The sequence below is a fragment of the Ambystoma mexicanum genome, chromosome 8 (genome assembly GCF_040938575.1).
Source record: "Ambystoma mexicanum isolate Mex_15411 chromosome 8, UKY_AmexF1_1, whole genome shotgun sequence".
In the NCBI taxonomy this organism is placed as follows: Eukaryota; Metazoa; Chordata; class Amphibia; order Caudata; family Ambystomatidae; genus Ambystoma; species Ambystoma mexicanum.
In genome coordinates, this window is record NC_090929.1 from 317,808,227 (window position 1) to 317,819,570 (window position 11,344).

Below are 11,344 nucleotides of genomic sequence, written 5' to 3' on the forward strand. Positions count from 1 at the left end.
TTTCAATTTCGAATTACTGGCCACAAAACAACTGTGTTAGAAGAAAGCTATCTAGGTTTTAGGAATTAAAATGTGTGCCTACTTGCCTAAGAACAGCACAGTCGACAACGAGAGATACCTTTCTTTTCTCCAGAAAAAACGTTCTATTTCACATTTCCAAATGTAGGGGATGTATTGCACCCACCACACATTCTCATCTGAATCCCTGAGTAGTGATGGCATTCACGTAGATCAGGAATAAGCGGCAAGAACATGGATTGCGCAGGGAAAAAAAACGCAGCCAAATAGGAGTCCCCGATCTCTGATGCACACACAGCTCAAGATACGTTGACATTACCTCCCGCCCAACACGGAGTAATACTCACGCACCCACTACCCATATGGGACACAATCACCCCTCCCCAAGAGAAATCATTGTGTACCTGGCAGTTCAGGGGGAAGATGAAAGCACTGCCACACACTGCCCAAAAGGTTTTCCGTAAGGTGGAACTTGGTCTCTCAGCATATGCATCACCTGAACTCTAGCCCCATCAACTGAGTTTTCACAACTTCACTGGCGCATTTGCAACCCGACGTGAATCTACTGTGCATACGCATTTCCCTCCTTCTAAAGGCAACAGAACAGTCCCCAGCTCTCAACCTACCCACCATCGTTTCTTTACCCAACGATGTTTGTTTTCTGCAGTGAATTCGCTGACCAACCCAGCAAGCACCCCCGCCCGTTGCATCCCCGGTTCTCCACTCTCCTCATCACGCGTGTCCACTACGTCCAATCTCACCCTCCAGCAGCTCCTCCTGCGTGGGCCCTTGCTGTTGTTGTAGCCAGCAGCGCCCCGCTGGCCCAGGGTGACGGAGATGAAGTCTCTCCTCTGCGGGGAGTACATGGTTGCGGGCGTGGAGTGCAGCAGCCGCCCCGCACCCCTGTCTGTCCATTATACCAATGCCATGGAAGCAGCCGGTGGCACCCCTCTCATCTCTGGCACCAGAGAGTTTAGCCCGCCGTAGCTCTGACAGCTGACAACGAATCACTACTTCGCAGCGCGCATGCGTTCGCTTCAATCTAGGTCGGCGAAGAACAGAAACTAAACCAAGAGATCTTCGGCTACGAAACTCCACCTGTCACCACACCAGAGAAAGACCCCAAACACTGAACCGCGTATCACGGAACTGCCCATAGTGCGCCAGAGTTGAACAGCGGCCATCTTAGGTATACCTAACCTGAGTATTGACCTAATGATACATGTGAATAGAGATTAACATACTCCCCTTACTCCTCTGACAGAACAACACTTAGATACAGCTAAAATGCACCATGTTTGCACTGGTTTGGGCTTGTTCACGCGATTTAGATGTTAATATTACGTTTGACATTACTCTGAGATAGTAGGTTGGCACACTGCAACATACAGAGAAACTAACCCCGTTTCGGCCATTTTGAAATTCAAACCTTGCCTGGATACAACAAGAAAGGGAATATTGTAAGTGGATGAAGATAAATAGCTGCAGCTTTAATAGCCTTGAACCACTCAGGTGTGTTTTATTATCATGCATCTATTTTATGTTAACAGACGACCAGACTCAAGAAGGTTTAAGATCCAATGGGCTTGACAAGAATGCCTTCTCACTGATTGACAGGGTAAGTAGCCGTATATGCGCACATGCCATGCAGTGTCAAGAAACAGGAGCCATTATGAGGGACAACTTTCTTTATTTCCCTCTGCGCAAACAGCCCGCTGCCTGGGCTGTCTAGTGCGCATGCATGCACTAGCTCGCATTCCGTTGGTTGGCAGACCTTCCTAGCTCCTTTAACCGTGTCCTCTCCGGGACACTACATCTCCCCCTTCGGACCAAAGAACAAAGTCCCTTTACATCTCCTCAATTAGACGTGTTGGTCTCCTGGTGCATCGAGTTAGCCGGGCCACTCGCTGCTCTTGCTCTCCCCCTGACTCTTCTTTCGGGGGCTCACCGGACATCACAGCAGCATCATTTTCTTCCCTTTCTTCCTGGTCTTCCTCTCTGTGAGAGACATTTCGCGTGACCACTCTTCTGGGAGAGCGAGCAGTCACCATTGTCCCATTCACATGGGACATCGTCAAATGTTCAGGATCAAACTGATTCTGATTTCTTGTCTTGTCTTCTGCATACAAGTACCATGTCCCTCACTTGCAGGTCAGAAATCTTGGCCCGCCTCCTGTTGTCGGCGTAATCCTGCATGCCCTGCTTCCTGCGGGCATCATACGTACATGCCAACATTCTGAGGCAACTCGGAGGGAGATTTCACGAGAGAATTCAGGAGAAATTAATTTCCCCACAGGCATGCATTGTGGCTAGACTAATTTTAGGCGGGAGAATGTGAAAAATAGCACTATTTTGCAATATTTATCAGTTCAAAATCGGGAGTCTCCCACCTAACTCGGGAGGGTTGTCATGTCTGATCATAGTCTCTGATCCGTTCTGTGTCCTGTGTCCGAGTCTGGTCCTTGTCCGTCTGCCAAACAGTAATTCCGAGGGACATTTCCCGGTCATGCCGTGCAGTGAGTTTCTGTAGTCCCTCAGCATGTTGCACACCGCCTGGTTGAGAGATATTGGCTGCAGCTCATTTTGTTGGAGAACCCTCTTGAGGCTGCTCATGAATTTCTCCACCATGTCATTGGCCTGGGGTCATAGCATATATGCCAACCCTCCCGATTTAGGCAGGAGACTCCCGATTTTGCTGTGAAAAATGTTGCTATTTTTCACACTCTCCCGCCTAAAATAATCCCAGCCCCAATTAATTCCAATGGGAAACTTTATGTCTCCCGATTTTGCAGACAAAATCTCTGCAAAGACTGGAGGGGGGTGTCTGTCCTTCTGCTCTCTATATGGTAGAGGAGAGGCACAAAGGACACCAGCCAAGATTCTCTATTTGGTAGCTATGGTCGAGCAATCAAGGCCTAGCTTCTCAGGAGGTGATGCAGGCTGGTTCTTAAGTACAGTGTAGTCCCCAAGCCCCCACAAAGGCATGTCCACACCCTGTATTAGTTAAAACACAGTCTTTATATAATGAGTATTCTAGGTTATGTACACTATCACAATAACTCACTTTGTGCTCAGAAAATCAACAATGGTAAATATACACAGTTCTAAGTGGTACCACAATTATTAGCAGATCTCATTAAAGTGCATCAACTGTACTCTGGACAAATGTCACACAGATCAAATTAATAAAGGAAACCAACAATAGAAAATAGGAGGAAAGCAGTTGGTTGGAACAATTGGCAGAATACTGGCCCCTACCCCATGACACAGTTCTGTGTGGAGATCCCCCCACCTGGGCAACCGGTGAAGCAAATATGTATCACAAGCCCAGTCCATATATTGTTCTATTAGTCTTAATTCCTTCTACAATAGTTCTACAAACCCAATGTACCTGGAATTTAGCGTTCATGGTTGGGGAATTAAGGCAGGAGTCACGGTTCGTTGAATGTCCGACGGAGAACAGGGTGAACTATGGCGGTGAAGTGGCAGCTTCTTTCCTAGCGGTGCTCTTCGACGACGGAACGTTGGCGTCCTGCAAGGAAGAGGCGTGCGGGGCACCTCGGTGCCGATAGTTCTGGACCGCAAAGAGATGATGAAGAACTGTGGCCCAGCAAGGGCGTTGAGTCGTCGGCGTCTCTGTGGTCTTTAGATGCCGGGAAACCCACCGGCGGATGCTCCTCAGCACGTCGATGGTCGGGCCTTCTCCAGCGGGATAAAGCGGGCGGCGATGCAGACGAGAGCGTCCTTGGATCAAATGAAGTTCTTAAGCAAACAGGAGCACGGCGGCTACAGTCGTCGACGGCGGTCATCGACAGTGGCGGACAACAGTCCGGGCACCTCTCCTTGGGATTCCTCGGCAGTCTCTGGCTCCGGTCGGCAGCCTGTCGTAGGTCTGTCTATCAGGGAGCTTTGGCAAAGATCAGCTGGTGCACGATGGTCCCTCGTAGCTCGGGAAGAGGGCGCCTTACCAGGTCCTATCTGGGTCAGTCCTTGGAGACACAGCAGCTTTCAGATTGTGAAGGAGAGCCACAGCAATTCTTCTCGTCCAGCAGGGCTTCAAGGTTAAGCTTCGGTTTTACTCCAGTTACTCTTCATAGTGGACTTCAGCTTCTGAACACGAATTCTAGCAGTAAGAGGCCCCCAGATATACTAGTTGATCTCCCATTCATTCTGCTGGGTCACACTCAGGCAACCAATCGGTCAGAATGGCATTCATGCAGGCAGGCATCCAATCAGGTGCATAATGCATTCAGGCCATTCACTCCTCTCCAGACACTCACAACAAGTTATGTGTATTGGGACAAGTACCCAGCCATTCAGCACTCCACACTGCCTTCATGCCATTTCGGGCAGGGCTGTCTCAGTCATTGTGTCAAACACCAGATACTAGAACCCACAACACAGAATGCGTATTCGTCACACACTCCATTCACCCAGGTACCACCCACAGGCGTACCCACAACATACAGTCATTGGGAAGGCTCCTCCAGTCTGGCTAGGACTTCACAACAACACCATATATGGAACTTCCACCCAACAACCGGTCAGGGGGAAGGGACAGAGTCAGGGCTTCCCGGGACTTTGGGAAAACAGGGTAATAGGCAATAGAAAGCAAGAGGCCACAGGGGCCATCTTGTTTCCTTTCAGGAATCAACTGATTCCAATGGCAGGGCCTGGGTATCCCAAAATGGAGGATACTCAGGGCACCTGTCAAATTCAGCATGGAGCTGCCACCAGCCCACACCCTGCTCTGTGGGCCACACACAGGTGCCCAAAAACATACACTAGGGGCACAGGGTTGTACCCCCACCAATGGGTGCCATAAGGGTATCCCATGGGTTTGTACACCAAACCAAAGGAGAGAGCTGCACAGCCAGGAGTCCCACATGAACTCCTGTGCAGAAAACACAACAGAACACACGATAAAAAGCAGTAAAGGACAAGGATACGGAGGCCCTGTCCCTCTGATGCAGTTCCAGCATCAAAGTCGCCCCCCCAGACTGAGGTTAGGGTGCCTAATCTCACACGAGATAGACACCCTCATCCAGACGGTCAACATACCTTCTGGAAAGGCCATCTGCGTTATCATGACTCTTCCCTGGTCTATGCTCTATGGTGAAGTCTAGCCCTTAAAGGCTAATGGACCACCTAAGAAGTTTCGGTTTTCACCCTTCATCTGCATAAGCCACTTCAGGGGCTTCTGATCTGTTTGAACCTTGAAGGTAGAACCTGTAAGGTAGGGCCTAAAACGCCTAAGGCTCCAAACTATGCTAAAACATTCCTTTTCGACAGTAGCCCACCTAAGTTCTCTACCCTTGAGTTGTCTACTGATGAATATGATAGGATGTTCCCTTCCTTTGTCATCTAACTGGGACAAGACAGCTCCAATTCCGGTGTCGCAGGCATCCGTCTGGACGATAAAATGTCGGCTGTAGTCAGGCACACACAACACAGATGCCCTGCACAGACTTTCTTTCAAGCCATCAAAGGCCCTCTGACAGTCTTCAGTCCAATTAACCTTCCTAGGTTGTTTGGGTGAAGTCAGAGCTGTCAGGGGTGCAGCTATGGTTCCATAGTCTGCCACGAAATTGCGATAGTACCCAGTGAGGCCCAAAAAGGCTCTCACCTGGGTTTGAGTAGTGGGAGTCTCCCAGTCATGTACATCCTGTACTTTACTGGGGAGAGGTTGGATTTGACCCCCTCCTACCTCATGACCAAGATACGTGACTTTCCCCTGAGCTATCTGGCACTTGATGGCCTTGATAGTGAGGTTAGTCCTTTTCAAGGCCTGCAACACCTTATCCAGGTGTGTCAAATGCTCTTCCCAGGTGGAACTGTAGACGGCTATGCCATCTAGGTAGGCCACACAAAAGGCCTCGAGCCCACTGAGCGCATGATTGACCAATCTCTGGAAGGTGGCAGGGGCATTCTTCAACCCAAAAGGCATGACCCTAAACTGGTAGAGTCCCTCTGGTGTTGAGAACGCTGTCTTTTCCTTGGCATGGTCCGTCAGAGCTAATTGCCAATAGCCTGAGGTAAGGTCGAAGGTGCTCACAAATTTGGCAGCACCTATGGTGTCCACAAGCTCATCAGCCCTGGGAAATGGGTGCGCGTCAGTTTTGGTGACGGCATCAACTCCTCGGTAGTCCACACAGAACCTCCAATCCTTGGTACCTGCCTGGGAACTTGCCTTGGGGACAAGGACCACTGGACTGGAAGGACCACTGGACTAGACCAGGGACTGGTTGAGGGTTCAATAACACCCAGATCCAACATCTTGGCAACCTCAGCCTGGATGTGGTTCTTAACTGTATCTGAGATACGGTAGCACCTGCTTTTGAAAGGCACACTGTCACCAGTGTCAATTCCGTGCCTACACCACAGTGTAAGGCCTGGTGTCAGTGAAAACAGAGATGCATACTGCTGGAGCAAAGCCCTGCAGGCCCTCTGCTGCTCTGTCGTCAGATCTGGAGAGAGATGTACTCCCTCCATTGAGCCATCCTGAGGGTTGCAATGCAGCAAATCAGGAAGGGGCTCACTCTCATCCTCTTCTTGCTCTGAATCTAGCAAGAGACATGAGACTTCTGCTCGCCCGTGGAAAGGATTGAGCCTGTTAACATGGAATACCTGAGGGGCTACCCCTGGAATTCCCATGTCAACCAGATAATTGATTTCGCCCATCTTGGAGATGATCCTGAAGGGTCCAGTCCACTTGTCTGCCAAAGCTCTGGGCTTGGTAGGCTCCATCACAAGGATTTCCTGTCCCGGAGTCCAATCCACTTGCAAGCCTTTAAGGTCATGCCAGTATTTATTTAATTCCACGAGAGAATTCAGGAGAAATTAATTTCCCCACAGCTGTCAGGGGTGCAGCTATGGTTCCATAGTCTGCCACGAAATTGCGATAGTACCCAGTGAGGCCCAAAAAGGCTCCCACCTGGGTTTGAGTAGTGGGAGTCTCCCAGTCATGTACATCCTGTACTTTACTGGGGAGAGGTTGGATTTGACCCCCTCCTACCTCATGACCAAGATACGTGACTTTCCCCTGAGCTATCTGGCACTTGATGGCCTTGATAGTGAGGTTAGTCCTTTTCAAGGCCTGCAACACCTTATCCAGGTGTGTCAAATGCTCTTCCCAGGTGGAACTGTAGACGGCTATGCCATCTAGGTAGGCCACACAAAAGGCCTCGAGCCCACTGAGCGCATGATTGACCAATCTCTGGAAGGTGGCAGGGGCATTCTTCAACCCAAAAGGCATGACCCTAAACTGGTAGAGTCCCTCTGGTGTTGAGAACGCTGTCTTTTCCTTGGCATGGTCCGTCAGAGCTAATTGCCAATAGCCTGAGGTAAGGTCGAAGGTGCTCACAAATTTGGCAGCACCTATGGTGTCCACGAGCTCATCAGCCCTGGGAAATGGGTGCGCGTCAGTTTTGGTGACGGCATCGACTCCTCGGTAGTCCACACAGAACCTCCAATCCTTGGTACCTGCCTGGGAACTTGCCTTGGGGACAAGGACCACTGGACTGGAAGGACCACTGGACTGGACCAGGGACTGGTTGAGGGTTCAATAACACCCAGATCCAACATCTTGGCAACCTCAGCCTGGATGTGGTTCTTAACTGTATCTGAGATACGGTAGCACCTGCTTTTGAAAGGCACACTGTCACCAGTGTCAATTCCGTGCCTACACCACAGTGTAAGGCCTGGTGTCAGTGAAAACAGAGATGCATACTGCTGGAGCAAAGCCCTGCAGGCCCTCTGCTGCTCTGTCGTCAGATCTGGAGAGAGATGTACTCCCTCCATTGAGCCATCCTGAGGGTTGCTATGCAGCAAATCAGGAAGGGGCTCACTCTCATCCTCTTCTTGCTCTGAATCTAGCAAGAGACATGAGACTTCTGCTCGCCCGTGGAAAGGCTTGAGCCTGTTAACATGGAATACCTGAGGGGCTACCCCTGGAATTCCCATGTCAACCAGATAATTGATTTCGCCCATCTTGGAGATGATCCTGAAGGGTCCAGTCCACTTGTCTGCCAAAGCTCTGGGCTTGGTAGGCTCCATCACAAGGATTTCCTGTCCCGGAGTCCAATCCACTTGCAAGCCTTTAAGGTCATGCCAGTATTTATTTAATTCCTGGCTGGCCTTGAGATTTGCTGTTGCTTGACCCATCATCTGTGGCATCCTCCGTCTGAGGCCTAACACATAGTCCCCCACTTGCTTGGCGGGACCTGGAGGTGTGGCCTCCCAACCTCTCTGATCAAGGCAAGGGGCCCCCTCACAGGATGTCCAAAGAGTAACTCAAAGGGGCTAAAATCAACACCCTCTTGAGGTACCTCTCTGTAAGCAAACAGCAGGCATGGCAGGAGGAGATCCCATTTCCTCCTTAGGGGCTCTTCCAAAGCACCTAGCATGCCCTTGAGAGTTTTATTAAATCTCTCAACCAATCCATTTGTCTGAGGGTGGTAAGAGGTGGAGAACTTGTAAGTTACCCCGCACTCTTTCCACATGGTGTTCATGTAACTAGACATGAAGTTCAATCCTCTGTCAGAGACAACCTCCTTCGGGAATCCAACACGGGTGGAAATGCCCAGGAGAGCTCTGGCAACCACCTTGGCAGTTACAGTCCAAAGGGGTATAGCCTCAGGGTACCTGGTGGCATGATCTACCAAGACCAGGATGAACCGATGTCCACCTGAAGTGGGAGGGTCAAGGGGACCGATAATATCGATTTCCACCCTCTCAAATGGTGTGCCAACCACTGACAATGGTTGCAGTGGGGCAATGACACTGCCTCCAGTCTTGCCAGACAACTGACAAGTTGGGCAGGTCCTGCAGTGGGACTCCAACTCTACTCCCATCCGTGGCCAGTAGAAAAGGGCAGAGAGCCTCTGCTTAGTCTTCTTAGTCCCAAGGTGACCAGCCAAAGGCACGTCATGCTCCAACTGCAGCAGGAAGGGCCTGTAAACCTGGGGTACCACCAACCTCTTGAGGGAACCAGGTTCAGGCTTAGTGGGCTCACTAACAAGGAGCTCACCCTCCCAATAGATTCGGAATGTCCTAGGCACCTCTACTTGTGCCTGGGACAGGGCCTGTCTCCTCGGACCCTCGAGAGAGTGGCACTCTCTCTGTCCCTTACAGAAGTCTGCCCGGGATAGTCCCCCTTAAGCCAACAAGCATTGAAGGTTGGGATGATCCTCCAGGTCCAGAACCTCTCCCACAGGAGAGTCTTCTGTCTCTTCTCCCTCCAGAGTTAAGTTTGGGTTTTCCACTTGACCCAGCCCGTCCAGAGCATGGATCCCAATGGGTGCTGTAGGAACAGTTGGAAGAGAAAGAGCCCCCTGCACAGAGGTGGTGTTCTTGTTCTTGTTCTTCCTTCTTCTTGCCTTAGGCCTCGCCTTTGGCTCGGGTACCTGACGCACAGCCAGACCCTGTGTCACCTGTGACCTAGTGACTGCAGCAGTCAGGGGAAGACCATCCAAGATCAACCCCAACTCTACTAGATCATTGCCTAACAGAATGTTAGAAGGGATATTGTCCTGAACCAGGACAGGAAGCTTTGCTGTCTTGTCTCCAATCATGAGTGCGACTAAGGCTACATGCGATAATTTGGGAGGCCCACCAGCTAACCAGCTAAGGTGCTCAGAGGAGCACCTACATAGCGCTCTGGCTTGAGCAGGGTCCTGTCCACCACTGTCATGCTTGCCCCAGTGTCTCTCAAACCAGTAGAAGGCTGGCCATTCAAGAGGGCACGCCTCAAAAACCTACGGGTGTTTTGTGGAATAGTCGCCAGTACTTCTGCGTACTGGTCCCAGACCCCAAGGGACACTAAGGAAATCTCTACAGGAGCACCAAATGTGATTCCTGTAGAGGAGGGGAGGACAGTGGCCTCCACCTCAGACATGGGCTAAGGGTAGCTCAGGCTGACAGCCTGTACTCCAAGTGCCTACCATTTACACTTGGAGTTGCCCCTTCTGTGATCGAGAGCCCCCCAATCCGAACAAGTGCGGGGTACGGTACTGGAACCACTGGGACCCTGCATTGCAGCAGGTGGACCACTACTCTTATTCCCACCCACAGATGACTTATCCCCACTAGATTTTTGGGTTTTAGGCGAGGAAGGTTTTGGTTTACCCGACTGTGACTGCTTTTGGGATTCCTCAGCTTTCTGAGAGGTCCCCTTTTCTTTGTCCTTGTCCTTCCCACTGGAGTCCTTAGGGGACACCCGGTGGGAGACCCACTTGTCAGCCAACCTAGCCAGCTTAAAGGGATCCAAAATGTTCTGGTCAGCATCATACTGACGCAGCACTGGTGAACAGGCTTCAGAAAAATGCTCAAAAATCAAAAGGTGAGACAATTCAACAAACATTTTCACTTTGTAACCAGCAATCCACCCCATCATGTTCATGTGTGCAGCACTCACCCAGTCAACCCAAGACACATTCTCTCTTTTCTTAAAATCCCTGAACCTTTTAAGGTATTGGGTAGGTGTCTTGCCAAACTTGGCAATCAAAGCAGACTTCATGCACTCATACTGACCCCTTTCTTCCACACTCAGTTTCAGAATACAGTCATATCCAGTCTGAGGCACTCTGCTTAACAAACGCTTAGCCCAATCTCTCTTATCAACATCATGAATTGCACAAGCCATTTCAAATGCTTCAATCCATTGGAGGATATCAGAACCCTCCACAAACATACCAACCAAATCTTTCATAAACTTGGTGGCTGCGGACCTGACACTCTCAACTGATTTTGCTGAAGTCTCCACTCTAGCTTTCTCTAGCTGGATTCACTGACATTCAGTGTCCTTGCCTTTGAGTTCAAGATCCCTATTCTTGAGTTCCACTTGCTTTGCCAGCTCCTCTTTCTTAAGATCAGCATCTATCTCCAACTTGCAGTATTCAAAGGCCAATTTCATCCTTAATAACTCAAGCTGCAAGGAACTGCTAGGGTTTGGAACAGAGGCAGCAGGAATGGTGGCATTCCCAGAAACAGATTCAGCAAAAACCCCAGGGGCACAGTCCTCTTTGGTTGAATCCCCCCTTCAAGAGTTTCACAATCAGTCTGGTAGTCCACCAGGGCAGCTATCAGCTCAGCCCTAGACTTATCCACAAATTCTAACTCCCTGGCTTCACAAGCACTCTGGAGAGCCTCAAAGCCCAACCTAGTCAATTGCTTGTAATGCAGTTATTTTGTACACAACTAAACCTTAATTTAATAAAGTGCAGATATTTTGTAAGTGGCACGGTTATACACTGATTCTTAAAACCATAAGTATCCCACCATTGCCACCAGTGTAAAGACTGGAGGGGGGTGTCTGTACTTCTGCTCT

General features: G+C 50.1%; 1 protein-coding gene across 2 annotated transcripts in view; it reads right to left on the reverse strand.

Annotated features, from left to right (window-relative positions):
* MAN1B1 (mannosidase alpha class 1B member 1) overlaps positions 1-1,139 on the reverse strand; it is a 727,728-nt gene extending 726,589 nt beyond the window's left edge. The window contains exon 1 of one of the 2 annotated variants that reach the window (XM_069609733.1): positions 780-1,139. In XM_069609733.1, the coding sequence (XP_069465834.1) occupies positions 780-884 (105 nt within the window). In that variant the 5' untranslated portion in view covers positions 885-1,139. The remainder of the gene's footprint in view (positions 1-779) is intronic. The other variant, XM_069609734.1, reaches the window with a different exon arrangement.
* Positions 1,140-11,344: the final 10,205 nt, after the last annotated feature.